At 37.9% G+C, this 21,149-nt stretch overlaps 1 protein-coding gene across 2 annotated transcripts in view; it reads left to right on the top strand.

The window, feature by feature from the left end:
* Positions 1–21,149, top strand: part of rims4 (regulating synaptic membrane exocytosis 4) — a 56,004-nt gene that overhangs the window by 21,328 nt on the left and 13,527 nt on the right. For both annotated transcript variants that reach the window (XM_086293037.1, XM_086293038.1), the window contains exons 2-4: positions 10,628–10,772; positions 19,209–19,321; positions 20,992–21,093. In XM_086293037.1, coding sequence (XP_086149163.1) covers positions 10,628–10,772; positions 19,209–19,321; positions 20,992–21,093 — 360 coding nt within the window. The remainder of the gene's footprint in view (positions 1–10,627; positions 10,773–19,208; positions 19,322–20,991; positions 21,094–21,149) is intronic.

Below are 21,149 nucleotides of genomic sequence, written 5' to 3' on the forward strand. Positions count from 1 at the left end.
TTGTATCAAAGAGTAAAAAAAAAGAGTTAAGTGTATGGGGTCTGTCAGACAACGAGGATAAATATGAGTTGTGTAATTCTCTGGAAAGCTGTTTATCACTTTGTTAAATTGCTTCAGTGGCAGAGTACTTACAGTATGGAGGAGCAGAAATAAATCATCTTTCTTTTTTTCTCCCTTTCATTATCACATTTCATCGATGCTGCCAACCCTTCATTTTATCTCTATCTTTTCTGTAGCTCTCGATCCTGCCACTCAAACTCTGTCTTGTTCTTTTTAATTTGGGCTTCTTCTCTTTTGTAACTCGCCATCTTGACAGATATTTTTCTTCTTCCAAGAGGCCCTGCCTCTTTACATTATTTTTTCTTCCTGTCTCTCTTTGTCTTTCTATCGGAAAATAACTAGCCTTTTGCTGAATATAACATCGCTTGTTCTTCTAACACAATAAATGTTTTATAGATGAGAAACAGTCATCCAGTATGTTCAAATCAGAGCAATGAGAATCTTAGATTTGTGTGGAAGTGGTATTCAAGTAAATAATGCATACGTATGCTGACGTCAGTGTCCTCATATCTTCCTTGATGTCACTAGACTGAGCACTTTTTCTCAGAAGCCACAGGGATGGAAAGAAATGATTCAATGAGGTTCTGTTAGTATTTTTATCCAGTGAGTGTTTAGCTGGTCTTACAGAGGGATTTGGGCTGGCTGTAGCTCAGGAGGTAGAGCAGGTTATACACTGGTAGATGGTTCGATCCCTGGTTGCTCCAGTTTGCATGCTAAAGTATCCTTGGGCAACATACTGAACGCCAAGTTTCTTTCTGGAATGTGTGTGAATGTTAGACAGGAAGCACTTGGGTAGAAAAAGCATAGAAAAAAGTTCTGGTATGAATGATTCAATGAGGCATGTTATATAAAGCGTTTTGAGTGCACGATCGTGGCTCAAAGAGTTGGCAGTTCGTCTTGTAACCGGAAGGTTGCCGGTTCAAGCCCTGGCTCGGACAGTCTCGGTCGTTGTGTCCTTGGGCAAGACACTTCACCTACCGCCTACTGGTGTCGGCCAGAGGGGCCAATGGCGCGATATGGCAGCATCGCCTCTGTCAGTCTGCCCCAGGGCAGCTGTGGCTACAACTGTAGTGTGTGAATGTGAGAGTGAATGAATGGTGGAATTGTACAGTGCTTTGAGGGCTCCGAAAGCGCTATATAAATGCAATCCACTATTATTATTATTAAGTGTTTGTAGTATATGATGTTCGCCCACATTAGAAGATCTTAACAACAAATATAATCAAATTGCTCATGACAGCATGAATTGTATTACTTTGTTGATTACATGACCTTATAACTTCGTAATAATCCCCTTAATTAAAAGTCAATACTTTCCTTTATTAAATACAACATACACTGTGTTTGGTACTACTTTGTGCATGCCAATATAAAAATTTAGTGTAGACATTAAATGGTATTTGATACTGTCCCTGCTGTTTTCTTATGCACAATAGTATAGAACTTCAAATTTTCAGCTTCCTTTGAAATGCATGCACAGTTCATGGAACAAAAAGCTGCATAAATATACATGAGCGAGTGAATGAGTAGTGAATCATGACTGAGTTTAAAGCTTAAAAGAATTATTCACTAGTGAAAATGCTAACTAGTACAATGCCCATGTGACTTCTGAAGCTGCCGATGTGAGAATACTTCCTGCTTCTGATTGCCTTACCCAGGCAGCTCCTTTGGTTTAACTCTGTTAACAGTAGCAAAACCACTTGAGAAGTGTGTACTGTACATGAGACAGAATAACTTACCAAGATGGCCTGACCTGTTTCACAATATTGTCACATTTAACGGCTGATGACAAATGCCAACTTATTTCTAAAAAGCACGGCTTGAGGTTTGCTCGTAGCCATAAGTGTTGGGCACTTATTAAAAGTGATTTAAGGAAACAAGAAAAAAAGATACAGTAACTGGATGCTGGGAGATGTGCTAGACCAAGTCTGATACAGATGATTACACCATGTAGCTTACATAACCTAGAGGCACAGGACATTATTGGAAAAATAAAATTAAAAAAAATCTCCTGGTTAAGTAAAAGTTAACACAAAACAATTTATTGCTGATTTTTTGGTGCCAAAGTGTACCACTGTAAATCTTGTAGAATCCATAGATTAGCATATTTGGCAGCTCATAAATGACCAAACAGGTATTCGGCAAGTCTTGCAAAAACGATATGGCTTTTCATCATGTTGGAGGAGGAGGAGGTCAACCAGAGTGCAGCAAGTTCACTAATGAACCAATGACAAATGAAGATCTTTGTAACTGAGATTTTCAATCAATATAAAGGGTTAATCAGAATACTGGCAGCTCATCAATAACTTTTTCACAGGTCACAGGGACATTTCATTTCACCTGAGAGGAGATAACAGATAAGGCATGTACATAGAAGAGAAAGCTTTGATTTCATTCTCCTTAACTGCACCTATATTTCTCCCTCTGAAAGGAGTTTGTTAGCAGTCTAGTGTGCACAGTTTTCAATATATAATTTTCAGGTTTTGTGTGATGGCACCAATATAAATGTGAGCTGATTTAATCTTCTTGAAAATTGGGTAAAGATCACATCAAATCTGAAAATCTGTAAAAATGTTATATTACCCACAGTTTTTCATGGAGCGTCTTCAAACTTCACAGCAATATACTAGGCCTCGGGGAACATGAGTACCTAGTTTGGCTAAGCATTTGACCTTGACTAACATTGTTAGCACTCAAGGTCAATGATGACATTGAAATTTTTTTTTAAGAATCAAGTAATCAAGGTATCAAGTAATATGTCATATTAGAGGGCTTGGTGAGAACAGCAAAATGCACTTTTTATGTTTCCAATATGATGCCCTACAAAGTCACAATGACATCATAAAGTTTCACAAAACCACTCTAGATCTTAAAATCTCTGTCAATATGGATTTCCATATTACCAATTAGTGCTCTCTGAGAGCTGTTGTTGTATACAGTATTGATTTAAATATACAGTATATATGCTAAAACAGAGATTGCATGATGCATGATCAACATGCTCCCCTGGCCAACATCAATAGACTGGGCTGACCTGGGAGGATGGTCAGCTAATGAGGCCCAACGAACACCATAAAAGCCTGCGAATATACTCACTCAGTCACTCCCTTAAATTCACCTTGCACCTCCACATTACATCTATCTTCTGCTTAAATTGCTAATATGAATATAAAAAAATTCCCTACTTTGTTGAGTGTACAAGTTTTATTTTTATTTTGAAAAACTGAGACACACTTTACAAGCACATACTACTGTACATACTGTGAGAATCTGTACTTACATACTGTAGCTAATAATACAACTTTATATGGGAAATGCAGAAATAAGTACGTATGGTACACTTAATTAGTAGTGCCTGCTCATACTAATTAAATACCTCTCAGCTGTGACTACATGCATGATCTGATGGATGTCTAGTTTGATGTCAGATAATCTTTGGCCTCAGTCACATCCTCGTTTAAAGTGAGATGAGGGGTGGCTACCACTTTATCACCCCATCTTGTTCCGTTTCATGTGCAAACTAGTGTAACAAGACTGTTACTGCGAGTGTCCTCTAACTACAAACACGATCTTGTGTTAGTGAGGCAGCTTTACTTTTTTATGCACATACACTAACTGTACAAAGACCATCTTACCAAACAGTCATGTATCTTGGTGTTAGGTTAGATAGCCTGTAAACAGGGAGCACCAATCACTGTGGTAGAGGCATGTGTACAAGGGACCCAGGTGCCATCACACTGCTGCTTAAATGAGAAGAAACTGATTAATTCACGGGCAGCAGCTGTGCCAATAAACTCCTGCAGCTGAGCAAAACTATCCTGATACTATAATCAGTCTGAAACATTGTTTGTCAGTTAATCTATCCTAATATCTTTGAGCAAGGCATTCAAACTGGGGTATCTCCTGGCCAAACACATAAGACTGTGACAGTACTCCCCAGTGTTCAAAAATAGTATAGCACACTCAGCAAAACCCTCAATTTCTAGGAAGGTTAAAAAAATGCTTATCTACCAATAAAGTAATTAGCGCTGACTCCTTCTTCCGGCGTTCAGTGTTCTGCTTTGCCCATCATATGTGGTGCCAAAGCTTTGAAAAGGCAGCTTCTTTTTCATCTCCAGCCTTAGTCATCGCTCGTCATCGTCTGTAGTACCGCTACCAGGAAAGTCATTTTTTAAATAAATGCAACTCTCTCAGCGCCTCCCAGAATCCTCTCAATCTGACAGGCACCTTATGCCAAATCATCTCTTTCTGTAATGAATAGTCTACTGGTGACAAAGTAATTTCACTCACTGGATATTGCTGTACATCCATTTAGTTTCATTTAACCACTGATTCATCCACAGAGGTTCAGACATGCAGCGATGACTGTCCCTTTTCCAACAAAGTATGCATTAACACATTTTTGCATATGTCATGTTATGAAGAATGGAAACAATAACCTGATTGACAAATTACATATAGATAATTGCTAAAAAAAATTTATCTGCAGAACTAAAATAAGCAGGGAGTCTGCTTTTAAATTGGCTATAATATGTACAGTACAATTTAGGAGGAGCTCAGAAGTGTGTGAAGTTGAGTTTTTAAACTTTATAAAGGGTTTCTCAGAAAAAAAGGTCCTTCCTGAGAAAAGAGGGAAGTTATATGATGCTACAGTTCACTCTATGGCAGTAACACTGACAGGGCTTTGACATGATAACACCCCACTGTGCAAGAAGGGGATGTATTTGTGATGCTGTTTGGAAAGTTGGAGAGATGTTGTCTGTAGCTGTACATAGAAAATTTGACCACACTGCCAAGATTATATTTGGCAGTGTCTCCTAAGTTGTGAATCATGAAGTGATTTTTAAAAAACAGTTTTCTTAAGTACTTTAGATACATTAATGATTCATAATGCTGGTGACTTTGCAAGTGCAAAACTTCTATAGAGCATGCTATTTAAGCTGCTTTAAGCTGCCTGAGACTGCTGTCTACAGTATCTGCAAGCCACATTGCAACCCACCTCTAACACAGCTGCTCCTTTCATGTCATATTTGTCTTAATTAAGGACATATTTGACATATATTCATGAATATTATTTGTATATGGGATTCTCGCTACTGCTGTCAAAGTGCCTTAAACTAACTTACACTCTATCATAAACATTCACACATATTTGCACAACACAAGCAAATACTTATTTTGTCATTTTTAGACATTTTACCAGTAAAAGTCTGAAATCAATTTTGGGAGATTTATGTTAAGGCAGATCCCAATTCACTGCAGAAATATCTGCCTATTGAGTGAGTTAGGCCACAAGGTATGACCTACCTTGTCTACAAGTCTCCCTGTCTGTATGTTGGTCAGATAAGTTGTCTGAATGGAGAGCGACTATTTTTGTATCTGCTCTGCTTTCATTAATATCTCTCTGCTGGGAGACAAACTAATGAGTCCTGGCTCACTGATTGCTACATCACAACTTTTGTGCGTCACCTCAGACACTTTTTGTGCTACATCACAGCAGGCACACTTCATCACACGCTGTGAACTACATTCACCAGAAATGCAGGAGGCTATTTTAGATTGGAGTGAGATTTTATTTTTATTCTTTTTTCCCCCTCTTTCAGAGGTGGAGAACAGAGAGGAGAAAAGACTGGGAGAAATGCCCTTGCTGATATTTATATAGAGATGACATTTAGGATAGTGGGGAAATGGTATTCACCTTTCAAGAGCATTAGGTAAACCTTATCATGTCTGAGGGGAATAATACCCAATTCTGATATTAATTCTTCACTTTTACAAAGATTTACTTTTTTCAGACATTTGATTACTTTAAAAACTTTTTAAGGTGAAAGGAAGGACAGGTCACTTGCACTTGGACCAGGGTTGGGGATGCAGTGAAAGAAAGGAGAGAATTCAAGTTGACAGAAGGAACCTTTGCAGTGAGCTTCCAGATTTCAAATGACTGCACCAGACTTAAGACCCGAGGCATCTGGAAACAAATAAACAACAGCAGCTGGTCTCAGAAGGAAAAGTGGCCGGGCTTGGCTTTCTAAGCAGATGCTGGCTGACCAACATCTGTCATCGTCATATCAGTAAACATTTGTATTTCAGGGTGATTATATCTGAATTGAATCAAAACAAACACATTTTTAGACAATATGTATATGTGTATATTAGGGGTGCAACGATATTCGTATAGATATTGAACCGTTCGATACAGTGCTTTCGGTTCGGTACGCATATGTATCGAACAATACAACATTTGTAATTTATTTTATCAATTTTCCTTCTGACGATGCTGTCTGCACTGTCGAGCGCAGATCCACTGAGCGCTCAACACAGACAGCATAGACCTGTGAGTGAGTTTTGGTCGCCGGACTGATTGTCAAAAAATAGGAAAAACTGCATACAGCTAAAAGTTTCCTGTCGTTCAGTTACAGGCCATGTTTAGTCTTGACTGGTGGTGTTGCCTGTATATATGTAGCAAGGTTTTCTGTCATTTTTATGACTTGTTAGCATGCAGTAACTGATGTGACTTCACTGAAAGCACTGAAAGAGATGCAAAGATGCGGGCAGGCAGGAGAAAGGAGAAAACATCGCAGGCCTAATGTTTTGTGCAAAGTGTTGGGGACAAATCAGTGGAGAAATGCTGCAAATAAAAAAAAAACTGTCAGTCCTCTAAATTTTAATCTTTTATCTTGATTGCCTGGCAAGATTGCCTTTCACTCTGCTGCAGATAAAGCATGTTCAACTGGATTGAAGTGAACAGAGATAATATCCCATCAGTGGCATGAAAAGGGTTGCAGCAAACCAGAGTGGTAGATGTGTCTCCGGCCATTACCCACCTGTTGTATTAGTTATGTAACTCTACTCCACCTCAATACACCACCCGTGACAAGAGGTGACAGGAGGCTACACACACACACACACGATCTAGTTTCCATTACTTCAGAGGACCTAACATGAACTTAAATGCATTTTCGGTAGACTCACTTTAAGCATAACCATATTTAGCCCATAATGTTAACCTCAAACCAAAGCTAATATTTTCTTTAACCAAGTTTTTATCCTAAAAACAAAGAATTTCTACCAACAGAATTTTGTTTTCAAGTAGAAGTTGTTTCCACAAGTTTTGTGTCTACATAACACAACATAATGGAAACATGCACACAAACACTGAAGCAAGCTAATAATATGCCCCTGTGTTAAAATGCTCACAGAACATCCTCACCGCTGTCTCTGGTTTGACTGCAGTCTCCATAGTAATGGCATCTGTGTCCATGGCAACCATATCCGTGTCACTGCTGGTGACACAAGCTGTGCCCAAATCACTTCCTCATTGACTTGTGCATCACTGTTCATGTAAATAATAAGCAGTAAAGCAGTAAATTAAGAGATGAGAAAGACAAAGAAAACTTGTTCATTGTAACTGTTTTTCTTGGCTTAATGATCTATAACATGAATTAACACGAGACTTGTCATGAATAAAGCTCTATAAATATGCTCATGTAAAACAGAATTCAAACTTGTACAGAAAAAGAGACAAAAAACCTTCCTAAACCTTTTCTACAACAAACTAAGAGAACTTTTGAGTTACTTTTTTCATTTTCATTTTACAAGATGGCTGCTAAGTGGCAGGAGTTGCTTCTTGCCCTATTTTTTTGTTAGAATATTTTTAGAACACAAATTCAAACACAAGCAAAGTGAATGTCTTTGCTTAGCCGTCAATATCTTACAAAGAGTGCCACTGTCCAATAAGAGGATTTAGCCAGAAGTGAACTAATGGAAAGGACTTATTTTCCAGAAACGACAGGTAGATTTGGTTAAAAGCACTTGTTGTGAGTAAAGCTGCCTAGCTAAAACATAGCAATACAAGTAAAGTCAGCAAATGTAACACTGCTCAGCCAGCAAATATTAGCAGACTAACATTCAAATACTCTTATTGCTCTATCTACTATAAAACACAATGAGGACCTGTGTTGAACATTAGCAGTTAGCAAAGTTGTGCGAACAGCAAATAATACAAATTGTTTGTGTTACACAGCATTTGAAAGGCATTGCAACCATAAACTATTCAGCAATATTTTGCTAGAAGTCTGAAACTTCATAAAGGCCTTTTAATGTTAAGGAGATACTAGTAAAGACTGGCAAGACTTGTGACTCTTGTTACCACAATAGTTTGGCAGGAGGATTGGGAGTAAAGCAGATTTGTTTGCTCGTAAATCCAGATGCCAGGTAAGATTAGGATTAGGAAACTTATTTTACAACTCTAAAGGTTTTTATGTGGATATTCAGGTTGCTCACCATGTCACACGCATTACATCTGCATTCTGACCCAATTTTCTGTCGCTCATTATCTTTATAACCTTGGAGCTTTAAGCTTGTATTATAATATAAATCTCTCTGAATGGAAACATTACATAAATGCTTGAGATATGAATTGCAGCAGATGCATATTACTGACTTGTGCCTGTATATGTTTATGATATTGAAGGATTATTGCTGCTACACATTGTTGCACTCAGTCCACAGGGCTATATGTGAACTGGCCTTGGTCCACACTCGGCTGTCCTGTTTGTTTGCTTTGGTTCGGGTATAGTTTGATCAGTTTGGCTAAGAATCAGGTTCAGTTGCTGTAACTTTAGTTACTGAGAATTGTGTTCAATTTGTGTAGCTTTTAGGTAATTGGTGGCACTAGAAATTTGGTTCATCGGTTAATAGAAGTTTGTGCTGTGTAAAGCATGGTATTGGTATCAAATTCCTGGCTTACTGTATGTCAGGTGTGAGGTTTTGGAGCAGCATTTTCAAAGTGTTACCCAGTTCTCTGTAGTTGCACTTTTTCCTTTAGCCACCATACCACACTCAAGACTTTTTCAACTTTTATACAAGGAACGAACCCAGGAATCAGCCATAGACTTAAGATAGAAATTATTCTGAAAGGGATGTGTGACAATGACTGATTCAGTCAAACCTTTTAAAGACTGTCTGTGACCTGTTTGTCGTCTGGAGTAGAGTTTAAGTTCCCAAGTAACATCGTCTAGTTTCTGAAAATATGCTTGTTTAACATGTAGATACATCTTAATTAGATAGTAGGAAAAATCAATGTCCCATGTTTAGTCATGCAAAGAACATATTACGTTTCTTTTTCTCTAAACAGTTGTTGGATGTCAGTATCAAATCCAAAATGGTTATATGGAAACAGCAAAATTCTAGGAAGTGCTGTGTGAATGCAGGAAAAAAAGGGATCTTACACATCAAAAACTTAAAAGCAACATGAATTATGCTAAGTAAGTGGAACAGTATTAAAGCTTTCTTCTGTCTACCAGTACTATGTTTTATTTTTCTTAAAAATTTCTTTCACTGCCTTGAATTTTTACCTTCACTGGTTTTCTGGACTGCACGCTATACTGATTTTGGTATTAATGGATGACAGTGCATCTGTGGACCAACACAGGAGATAACTGATCATACGAAACCAGACAGCAAGAAGAAGCAAGTAACCCAAATCTGCCAGCGTCCCGTCCCACTTGAACACGATAGAAATAGCACCATTCTAGGTCGCTCTTTAATAATTGCAGAACTAACTTTCACAGTACTGTGCCCATGTAGTTGTGTGTGAGAGTGTGTGACTGTGGGTGCCTTTTTGTTGACATGTATTTCATTTGGGGGATTTTACCCTTTATTCAGTTATTTAATCACGTTTGGCATTTATTTGAAAAACACTCAGCTTCACAAAATTAATGTGGCATGGTCTAGAATGTGTTTTAGGCTGATGTATTCGAGCGACTGTGGTGAATGTGTGTTGTCTTAGTGTGTTTTCCTTGCGGGTGTCCTGACCATTAAAAGGAAAACATCTTTCCTGTCCTGTTCTAAAAACAAGGTCGAAAGACCTCCTGCTAAAACACTTCATTATGAACTAAACCAACATGAACACCATCAACACACAAACACACACACAGGACACCTTGAAGCCAGAGAGTGGTCCCATAAAGTGCTCCACACATCGATTTTGTGGGCTACTTTGCAACAAGATGTATGTCCCTGCTTTAAGGAGTAATCGAGTGCTTTTGTCCTTGGCCTTGTTAAATTTCTCATCTCTCTGGTCGTCTTTCGTGTGACACTGATGAGGTCACAGCGGGACACAAACAAACCTGACATCCTCTCCTGTTTATATTTTCCAAACTACAAATGAAATATTAAAAACGGAAACTAGAGGAAAATCCTGCCACAACAAATGCCAGTCGCATGCAGTCACTCGCTTACTTTAAAGTTGATTTGAGTGTTTTATTGTACTCAGCTTATGTGATGAGATGTATAATAGTTGAAGGTTATTTATTTTAGTGACTTTTTGTCAATTTTTAATTAGAAGCTGATTTACTGCAAGAAAAGGGTAAATATCAATCTGTACTAAAACTGAACATCCTTACGTAGTAACGGCATTAGCAACACTGTAGACATTTCGAAACAAGGGATTGTATAAACTAAAACAACTGTAAGAATTTTAAAGCTAGCAGACATACACAACACTGTACTCTATTCACATGTAGCTGAATTCAGGTTTTATTTTTGTGTGTTTGCTTACTTGCAGTGGATACAGATGGCAGGAAGTTGAAGGGAGCTATCCAGAGGAGCACAGAGACGGGGCTGGCTGTGGAGATGCCCAGTCGAACTGTTCGCCAGGCTAGCCACGAGTCCATAGAAGACAGCATGAACAGCTATGGCTCCGAAGGGAAGTAAGTAACAAATACTGCTTTAATTAAATACCATTTTAACCACAAATACAGCATTCTGAGTCTGAAAAAACTAAACTAAACAAAAGCCAACACAAAAAATCCACATTTTGGTAAAATTACAAAAAGCCTGCTACAAACTTATTACATTAGGTCCTCTGCAATATGTTTTTACAGCTGTTTTTCTTTTTGTTTTACCCTCCTTCGATGGTAGTTTTTGTTGCTGTTACTTGGCTTTCTTTATTTTAGTTGTTTAGGAACAATTTCCCGTAAACTTTAGGCTGTAGATTGGATTTTTGTTTCAGTAAAAAGGACTAGGTGTTACAGTCCCTGATCATGCATTGCTTTAAATGGAGAAAATCTTGAGGGATGGCTGTTATGAGGAAAGGCAGCCCAGACACTTTACCAGTTTGGGACACATAGTCAGTAGTGGACCTTGGATTCATCGGGTGTTTCGGCCATTATCACTAGACACCCGCATCCAAGGAGGCCCTACCAGGGTTGATCAGGCCCTGGAGTGTGTCACTGGTTTATGTTAACTCGTTATTTCTCTTCTTCTTTCTTCTGAATTCATTTTGGATGTTGGACAATCTATTTGCACTTTAAACTATATCAGTAAAACTACTGAGACTATTTTGAAAATAGCACATTTTTGCAAGGATTCAAATTCAGTTCATTCAAACTTAAAATGAAAAAAGGAATATATTTTAGTGTATTGGAATTTCAGAGATTTGATTCCTTTGGTTGAGGTTTTGCAATCAGAAGATGCTGTCACGCCTTTGTGTTTTCAGGTTATTTTCTTCCTCGTGTTGCTGTGTTTCTATTACCTGTCATACAGGAAAAACATCAGCAATGTCTTTGATGCACAGGGAGAGAGAGAGAGAGAGAGAGAGAGAGAGAGAGAGAGAGAGCGAGAGAGCATACAGAGCACCTATGACATCAGCAGTAATAGTGTAGTACTACTGAACACGCTCATACACACACACACGGACACATGCAGATAACTGCCAACCTGGCTACCAGCTTGAATTCCTACTGTTACATAACAAGACAAGTCAGACAGACTGATGTAGGCTGGGAGGGTTTACAGAGGAACAGAGGAGGGACGAAAATAACGAGAGGATGATTGCATCATTGAGTGTGTTTGTGTGCATATTAATATTCCATTTATATTTGGAATATGCAAATACGTTGTTTATGAGCTTCTGCTTAAAAACATGGATTACTTTGCATAGTATGGGGAAAAAAACGAATTCATTAGCTAGATTTTAATGATGCTAGCTTATTTATTCTTTAGTAGCAGAAGCAAATCCTTTTTTAATGATGAATAAATCAAACAGAAGATGTCAGTCAGAGCCAACATACACAACTATATGAAAAGAAGAAGAAGACAACCTAATTGATTGTTTCCTAGAAGTCCACAGTGAAGCCTTAATAACTGTGAGGTAAAAAAAAAATTAATGAAGGCATTACAGGCACAGATAAAAAAAAAAATGACAAAGAGAGTTTTAGAAGGAGAAAGAGTGCAAGAAAATCTGTGTTCACACGAGGCTCTTTGATTTAGCTTATTCAAACTCTGCAGTCTTTACTGCTCTTCCACATCCAAGTCACTTTAGCTGAAAACACAGCACACATCGCATCACGTCATATGTTGTCTAGCTTACCTAAATGGAGCTCTGCCTTTTACCACTTATACCACACACTATTAATTTAAAAATAGTTTAAAAAGCAATGCCACCTGGGTCACAGACATTGCTGATATGTATTTCTATTGAAGTGATTGTCCGACATAAAAATGTCGACATGCACCACCAAAATGTATTTGAATTGTTTTGCAAAAACAATTAAAAAAAACCCCTCAAAAATAGTGGGTCACAGACCCAGTTCCCTGACAAATGTGACATGAAACATGGTTAATATTAGATAAAATTTGTTATCCTATGAAAACACCCAGAATGTTCTTCATGGTCCCAAAGTGCTGTGCCTTGCAGACTCACCAGGCTCCATTACCATCTTTGTTCATACTATACATGGTTGATATGACAAATGTAAACAAAAGATAACTTACACAATAGCTCAGAACAACTCAGGTCGCCCAGGACTTTTTTCCATTTAGTGTAAGTGTCGTCATATTGAGGTAAGTTCAAGTGTTTTTTTTAATGTTCAATATTGATTATTTTGTGCAAGATAAAAAGGTGTATGTTGTGACAGAAATCTAAAGAATTTTACCTTCTCTGTATTTTGTTATTTGGTTTAATATAGATAAACAGACAAGCTCCATAGTAATACGTTTTTACTTTATATTATCTCCCATTTTAAGATTTTCAAAACAATGTCAATATGCTTGACATCCCTAATTCTACACAAGAACAAGGAAGATATATTTCTATCTTAAATCCTGTGACTGATCATTGTCTTTTTCAAACTGAAATGAACATAATTTGTACATATTTGTGTTAATGAAAAATAATTCTTGTAAACATAACCCACATGGAAAATACATTGGGGAAATCAATGCTATCAATGTTCAAAAGATACCAGATCACATAGATTGTGTAACTAACTGGTGTTCCAGTATGTTCAGCTCTATTCTCCATGATTGTCTCATTTAGTTTTTTCTTTCAGTTCTTTTTTTTTATATATTAAAAGCACATTAAAAATCATATAAAACCAGAAACAGAAGGGGCCTTTAAAATCTGTGCATGCACCATGCTGCAAGCAACAAAACATTAAAGGGAACAACAGTTGACTCATTAAGCTGGCAACAGTTGACTCACTGCATCATTTAAATCATCCGCAGCAAACCACTGCTCATCTTCCTGTCTGTATTTCAGTCTTTACGTCAGCTGTCTGGCTCAGTCTGCTGATTGAAAAGCTCCATCATTCTCTATGCACAGTCATGAATAAGCACTTTGTTAGCTAACACCATCCAGTCACACTTATGAGCTTATTGATTTATGGTGGGAGCCATTCAGGATCCAATGCACGCACACATTCACTGTGGAAACTGAGGTAAATGGAAATGTGTGTCTTTGTGTAAGAGAGACACACAACTGTGACTCTTTCTAAAAGGAGACATCATTTTAAAAAATATCCAGGAAAAAACATGTTGACATTTTACTGGGTTCATGTTGTAAAATTATAATGTACTCCTGACAACCAATCCTTTGTCAGCGGTGCAAAGCAGTGCTTCAGCTGCACTGTGACGCTTTAAATTTTAGTGCAGTATGTGTGGAGCTTATGACAATGATGACAGAAAACATAAATGTAGTTCTGTTCAAATGATATTTTAACAACAGAAAGACAGATTTTTTTTTACCAATATATTTGTAAAATCTGCAAATATATTTCCATATTTATTTAACTTTAATGAAAGGTTGTTGTTGTTCTAAATTCCAGTGCATTACAAAAAACTGAGTAGTATGAGATCTTATATTTATGCAAAGTTCCCATCGGTTTCCCACTTGCGGTTTGCATTGAACGTCATATTTCTGCGAAACAGCAGTGTAATCCCCAGATGTGCCCCACACACTAACATAATCTAAAGCTCAGGAATTTATCACCCAGTAATACCCACTCAGCTAATGTTGTTTGACTAATATCTTTGCATGCGTACTCATGATACACATATACAAAGGTTTTTACCTCATTAGGAATGTAATTTCTTCAGTATACAAACATATTAATTGATGTATTATGTTAATTGCATATATGCAGCACTTTAATACTTTGCATATTACATTCATGCATTATGGTCACAGAAACAAAACAAAAGAAGAAAAAAAACATGCTGTGATATACATAGACCAGCATGCTACCACATAAAACCACTGACACTCGAAGTGAATAATGTTGATCATTACATGATAATGCAAGGTTCTGTTTGGAAACCTCCTGGTATTTGTGCAGGTTACTTAAAACCCACTTAAATATTTTTTTTCAGATGCAATTTCTCCAAGAAGGACAATGCACCACATAAGCTGTCCAAGAATGACTTGAAGTTACACAACAAAAAGCTCAAGATCCTGATCTGGTGTCCAAACTTCCCAGATCCCAAGCATCCATGGGATGTATACAAACAACACAGGGGAAAAGATAAAGTAACGAGATGCAAATGAGAGTTTGGGATTATCTTTCATCCCCTAAAATTGACATGTCATTACTTATTATATGCTGCCACCTGAATGTAAATTACTAATTTAAATAATTGCTTTCCTTTATTGCACTGAACGACTTCTAAATTATTTTGTAATGAAGCATTTGCATACTTGGTTTGCAGTTAGTATTAAAGGTTAGACTTTGTGCTTTTGTATGACTTTGCTCGAACAATCTAATAACTGAAGACAAAGTCAGCATTGAGTGTCTAGTTTAAAAAAATATATAATGATTTGTTCCTTATATGTGCACCCAAGCACTCTTGTGAGAGTGGGGATAATTTAAAATTGAGCAACCATAAAGTATGATAAAATATCAAAGTGAAGGCAAGGTGGAAAAACATGTAGGTTAAAGAGGGGAAGAAGAAGAAGAGAGGGGTATGGAAAAGAGATAAAAGTAGAGACAAGGAGAGAATGTTATCTCGTGGGGCTCGAAACAGCTGCAAACTGCATAATCTGAGAAAAAGGAGGAAAGAAAGAGACTAATGAGAGCTCTGGAGAGAAGGAGGAGAGGTGAAAGGAAAAGAAATGACAGTGAGAGAGGGATGTGTGTAGTTAATCTTTCCTGTCTTTCTTTGCTCAGTCTCTGGTTGGGAACATGGCTAATGACTTTATTTAGAACCAACATGTCCTCGTAACTAAACGACAGAATGGGTTGACTGCCACTGGCTCCAAGTGGCTGTTAGAGAATGGTGAATTATGTGACATATACTACTTTCCCCACTCTCTTAAATGTTTTTTGAGTAATGAATAAATTCTCTACAGAACCAGTAGTCACATTGCACATTTGTCGTTAAATTAAATTATTGCCACCGTCCAAGTTACGAAAAGTTCATTGTTCAATTTTATGCATGCTTCAAGGTTGTGTTACCCTCACAATTGTCACTCACACCTCAGATACAGATACAATATATATACAGTATGTCTGTGTGACCTTTTACATCATGTACAGTGTCATTCAAAGGCATACAAACACTGCCTGCCTCATAGGCCTCTTTTTAAACATACCAAGTTCCTACAGATTTAAATGAATTCTTCAAAAATGCATGCATGCATTTTACTACAAATATAGTTCCAGGCAAAAGTTTGCAGTGTGTCCCAACTTTTGGCCAGTGTTTTACAAGCGACAGAGTTGGATTGTCAAGTGTTGAGGGGCATAGTGCGTAAAAGTCACCAACACTCAACTGACTCAGTAACTGGAGAGCTCCAAACTTCCTCTGGAATTAAAATCAACACAGAAATCTGCACAAGGCGCTTCCAGTTCCTGAGGGTGTAATGCCATTTCTAGGTGGTCCAGTGTGGTCCAGTCACTTTGCTTTCATTGGAAATTTCTTCAGTCGCTTAACTCTAAGTTGGAAAAGTTCAACCAGGGACCTGTCTACTCCAATGTCACCATTGTGTTTTTCTCCTTGTCATTTGTTAAAATTACTGTACCCTGTATAGACGCCACATTACTGCTATTCACTTTCTGCATAAATGGCCCTTTAGAGGTACAGCAGTTTGTCATCATGGTAGAGGTGGGTAGAGCGATCTAAATATCGATAGTACCGATACCATCGCTGGTACTGGTATTGGATCGATACCAGCATAAACACTTCTCCTGTCATGCAGGCACACTGTGCTCCACCTCCTCCTCCCTTCTCTGCTGTGTTTAGTTTTCCTGTGATCACGTGGCTCACCACTGAGCAGCGACATGCTGCAGTGAGTGAGAAGTACATTACAGCTGTAAATGAAAACACTGCAAACAGTGATGCATGCAGGCTATTCTCTACTGTGGCAAAACCATCAACTTGTACAAAGACACGAAAGTCCATGAAAAGAGAGCTTTGTCCTGGAACAAGCAGCAAAAGAAATGAAGAGAGGAGGAAGTAAATCCCTGACCCTGACCCCCAGCACAGAGACAGAGGTCACTGTCTCAGTCCTTTCATAGAAGCAAGGATAACCTCTATGAAAATAAGCTGGTAGCTCAGACAGGGTTGAAAGTAGAGCTGGGCGATAGAACGATAACGATATGTATCGCGATATAACTTTTACTCGATAGAGAAATTAAGCTATCGCGATAGACCTCGCCGCTCTTGTCCTCTTAAAAAAAAAAAAAAAGGTCAGCCAATCCAAATTAAGCAGCGCAGAGCCGAACCAATCACAGCCGCAGCGTCACGTCGCATGACTTGTTACGTACAGCACAAGTGCCAAGCCGCACGTGTGTTTGTTTGGGAAACAGCCAGCGGGTAATGGAGCCAGCGCGTAATGGAGGAAATGAGTGTGCCGACTAGAAAAATCAACCGAGCGCGACCGAAGAGAAAACAGATGATGGTTCCAATGCCGGAGAGATTGTCGAACGGAAGAGCCATAGAAGTTCCGTAGTGTGAAGGTATTTCGGCTATTTCAAGTCTGACAAAAACAGAGTAGCGTGCACTGTAAATGTGCCGAAAGCAAGTCTGGAAATACAATAAACTGGTGCATGCGTCACACTGTGCGCCACGTTATTGTTTCGGTGAAATGAATTTCTACAATACTGTTACTGTTAATTCTACTCTCTGCAGTGTTTAAATGCTTACATATACACAGTTACTGTCCCTCCACACTTACGACTCGGTTCTGCTTCTATGCCCCAGCTTTGTTTACTTTTTCCCACCGAGGCTTCTAGACTTCTGATTGGCCAACATTTCTGCACGGTTAGGAATCTAGCGCCACCTGCTGCTTTGGCATGTTCATAGCAGCGTTTTCCTTCATTTCTGCCTTTATGTGTGGACGGGATTATTTTTTAAAACGAAAACGGAAAATCTCCGTTTTCAAAAATACCCGTGTACGTGTGGACGTAGCCTCAGTCTCTGACTGGAAGCGCTAATTCGTCATTCGGCTTTTGTCAGACTAAAGTAACTGTTAAAACTGTTTGAAAAGCTCAGCTATACAACAAGGAGAGATTGAGAATTTCCTTTTAGTTCTCAGTTTATTTGATATTGACAAAAGTTAGTCAGTTTTGTCTGTTCTTCTGTAAAACAAACTAAGATTTATTTTTAGAATTAATACTTTATTTCTAAGTGGAATTGACAATTTAGTCTGTTTCGTTTGTTCTATTTTGAAACTTAAACGCTTTAGCGGCTGCCTTTTGTGTAGTTTGCAATATTTGCCTTTTATTTATCTGAAAAAGTCTCATGTTCCTTAAGTACATCTACCCTGTTGAACTTATTATGGGAAATAAATATTTAAATAAAAACAAGCTGCTGATTATTTCACATTTTACTTGTGAGCAACGGCACATTTAAATCTTACAAATATAGTTATTTGGCTTATATCGTGATAGATATCGTTATCGCCTGAAATGAAAAAAACATATCGTGATATGAAAAAATCTCATATCGCCCAGCTCTAGTTGAAAGTAATAATTTACTCATGACTCATGTTGGTTCTTCAGCATTACATAATGTTGTTTCTTTAGTAGACTGATTACTTATCAAATATATTCAGATATTCAAATAATATATCCACAACACTGAATTTAGCTAAAGAAGTTATTCTGTTAGTGAACTATATTAATGTTTTTTTAAAAATACAAGATAGCTGAAAGGTGTCCTTTTTATTGTGTTAACTAACTACAAGGTGAAAGTCACAGTGATTAGGCCATTAAAATGTATAAATCATGACACATCACTGCTGCCTGGGATGTTTTTGGTACACAGTGGAGGTCCAGCTTTTAGCCTTGAGGGGTATATCTGTGTAGACTTAAACTGTAGGGACGAAAACTGACTTTTACTATGCTCCTACTTTTGAGAGTGCATTGGTATGTTTTTATTTACACATCATGTTAGACTCGTAGAGCAATGGAAGAAAAGTGCTGTCATCTATTGCTCATAGAACAAATAAACCCACACACTCACACACATATTTACTACCTGGCTGTTTGCCACCAAAGCACTTTGAGCCGATTTGTATACACATAAAAACCACACAAAATAAGGACACATGGGGTCAAACTCTAGAGCCAACATCTGAGCCTAGTTTCAGGAAGCCAATTAAAATTTTGTGAGTTTAACTAACCTGAAAGGGGAGTGATAAATGGTATTCGGTTATCAGCCTTTTCTTTCTTTCTTTCTTTCTTTTTTTCAGTCCCTATCTCGTTATTCCTCTGGATTGCTTTTGTCCCTATTCTGTTACTCCTCTCTTCCATTGTCTCATTATCTTTCAGTCACTCACTTTCTTCTGCTAATTGAACTGCATTAAGCACTGTCTGGTCATGTTTAACCATCCGTGTCTTTGTCTGCCTGCTTTTTTGTTCCCTCTGCAGTCTTAACTACAGTGGCATGTGTCTGGCATCCGATGCTCAGTTCAGTGACTTCCTGGATGGGATGGGACCAGCCCAGTTTGTTGGGCGACAGACACTGGCGACAACATCCATGGGTAAGAGAAGACTGGAGTTTTAATTATTTTGCTACAGCCAATTCAATTTCTTACATTTCTGTTTCTGTAGAATAAAAATGTGTTTTCCATTTTTGATATACAGGCTGGGTCAGAAAATTAAAAAGAAAAAAAAAAAGCTTTATACTCATAAAACTGAACCAAATGGTTCCTTAAAATCATTTTACATTGGCAAAGAAAGTGCCTCACAAATCAGCAGTCTTACTGTTTTTCTCATCATCTCCAGCACTTCACTTATTCATTTCCAGGCTGTATATACTGGATATATTGCATGAAGTCTGTCCTCTACAGCAGTGATTTACTGTAAGTGGGTCAGTTTCCTCACTGGCAGCCAGACAGTGTCCTTGGCCCAACAACAGTGACACTGACTGGACCAGCTCCACTCCAAACCTGCTGCCTGGTCCAACATTATATAATGTCAGAGAACCCAGAATAACTTGGCTTTCATCTGAGCTGTGTCACTTTCAAAGGAATACATTTGTCATTTTGGGGACATTTAGTTAAAACTTTTATTCCAAAGTTACTTCTAATGAGAGAAATTATTGCAATGTGCACGCAATTTTAATATAAAAAATGCAGATCATTATTGGAAGAAAACGCAGACAGAGCTATGATTAGAGAGTACATATGAATGATATATTTACTTATTTAGCAGTAAAAGCTTTGTCTCTTACATGCTTTACTGTCTTTATGGCTTTTTTCTGTGAGGAGCCAGCTGACTGGGATAAATTATAGTGTTAAGACTGAACCAAAACCATGACTTATTAAAAAGAAAGCTTCAGAGATGCTTGTATTGAAGTTCACACCATTTTGCTTAACATAATTCAAGGAGCTTGATGTTGGGAGACCAACAAGATATTTCAGAATCTCTAAATAGTTTTTATATTAAGCCTTTATATTATTACTCTATTAATAAGTAACTTACCATGATTTTTATTGTTGGTTGGGTTTATTGCTACAGAAAACATAATATGCAGAACGTTTGGACAGAGAGAAGTGTGCTCTATGTGATGCAGTATTTTGCTCTTACAGTAAACTGAACTTGCTTTGGGACCGTCTTTTCCTTGGCTCCAAGATTTGGTTTGGAAGTTGGATCGTATATAAAAAATGGATTTGGGTTCTGGGTCTGAAAAGGAATGCTAATGTGTCAAGTACTTTTATTCTTTCTAATGGTCAACCAGAGCCATTTCTCTGGTTCTCTGGTTGTGCAAAGAAGTCAAACTGAACTGAGGTCTAGAGAATGTTTGAGAAAACAATAAGTGAAACTACGGTCTTGTACTCTAGTTTCACTTATTTGATGCAGTCAGATATTAATTTAGTAGGATATGGTCCCATGCAAAGTAAAATAGGACATAAGTCAAAGGATCCTTCTGTGATTGCTCATACAGTGTGACTGGCTTCTCATTCAGAATCACCTTCATAATATGACACGGCCATGGTCACAATGTGTAAAAGGCATTTGACAAACCAGTGCAGGATGTACATTTTTATACATGATGGATAGTTTGGACATGTCTAGCAACTGACTTGAAGTTACCAAGTGATCTTACACGATTATGTCTCACATCCATTTTAGTATCTTCTTCTAAAACTATTTACTAATTGTTGGGCTAATATTCACCTCCTTTAATCTCATTTTTTCACCCAATCAGGTGATGTAGAGATTGGACTGATGGAGCGGAATGGGGGACTGGAGGTGGAGGTCGTCCAGGCCAGAGGCCTCACCATGAAACCAGGTTCAAAGGGACCTCCAGGTTTGTCTGTGATCAGTCTTTGAGCTCTGTTTTTCAGAGAATACCATTTATACCAT

This window comes from Aulonocara sp. 'chitande type north' Nkhata Bay, linkage group LG5 (genome assembly GCF_057382095.1).
Source record: "Aulonocara sp. 'chitande type north' Nkhata Bay isolate Kocher_YH1m ecotype deep benthic linkage group LG5, A_spYH_male_GT1.1, whole genome shotgun sequence".
In the NCBI taxonomy this organism is placed as follows: Eukaryota; Metazoa; Chordata; class Actinopteri; order Cichliformes; family Cichlidae; genus Aulonocara; species Aulonocara sp. 'chitande type north' Nkhata Bay.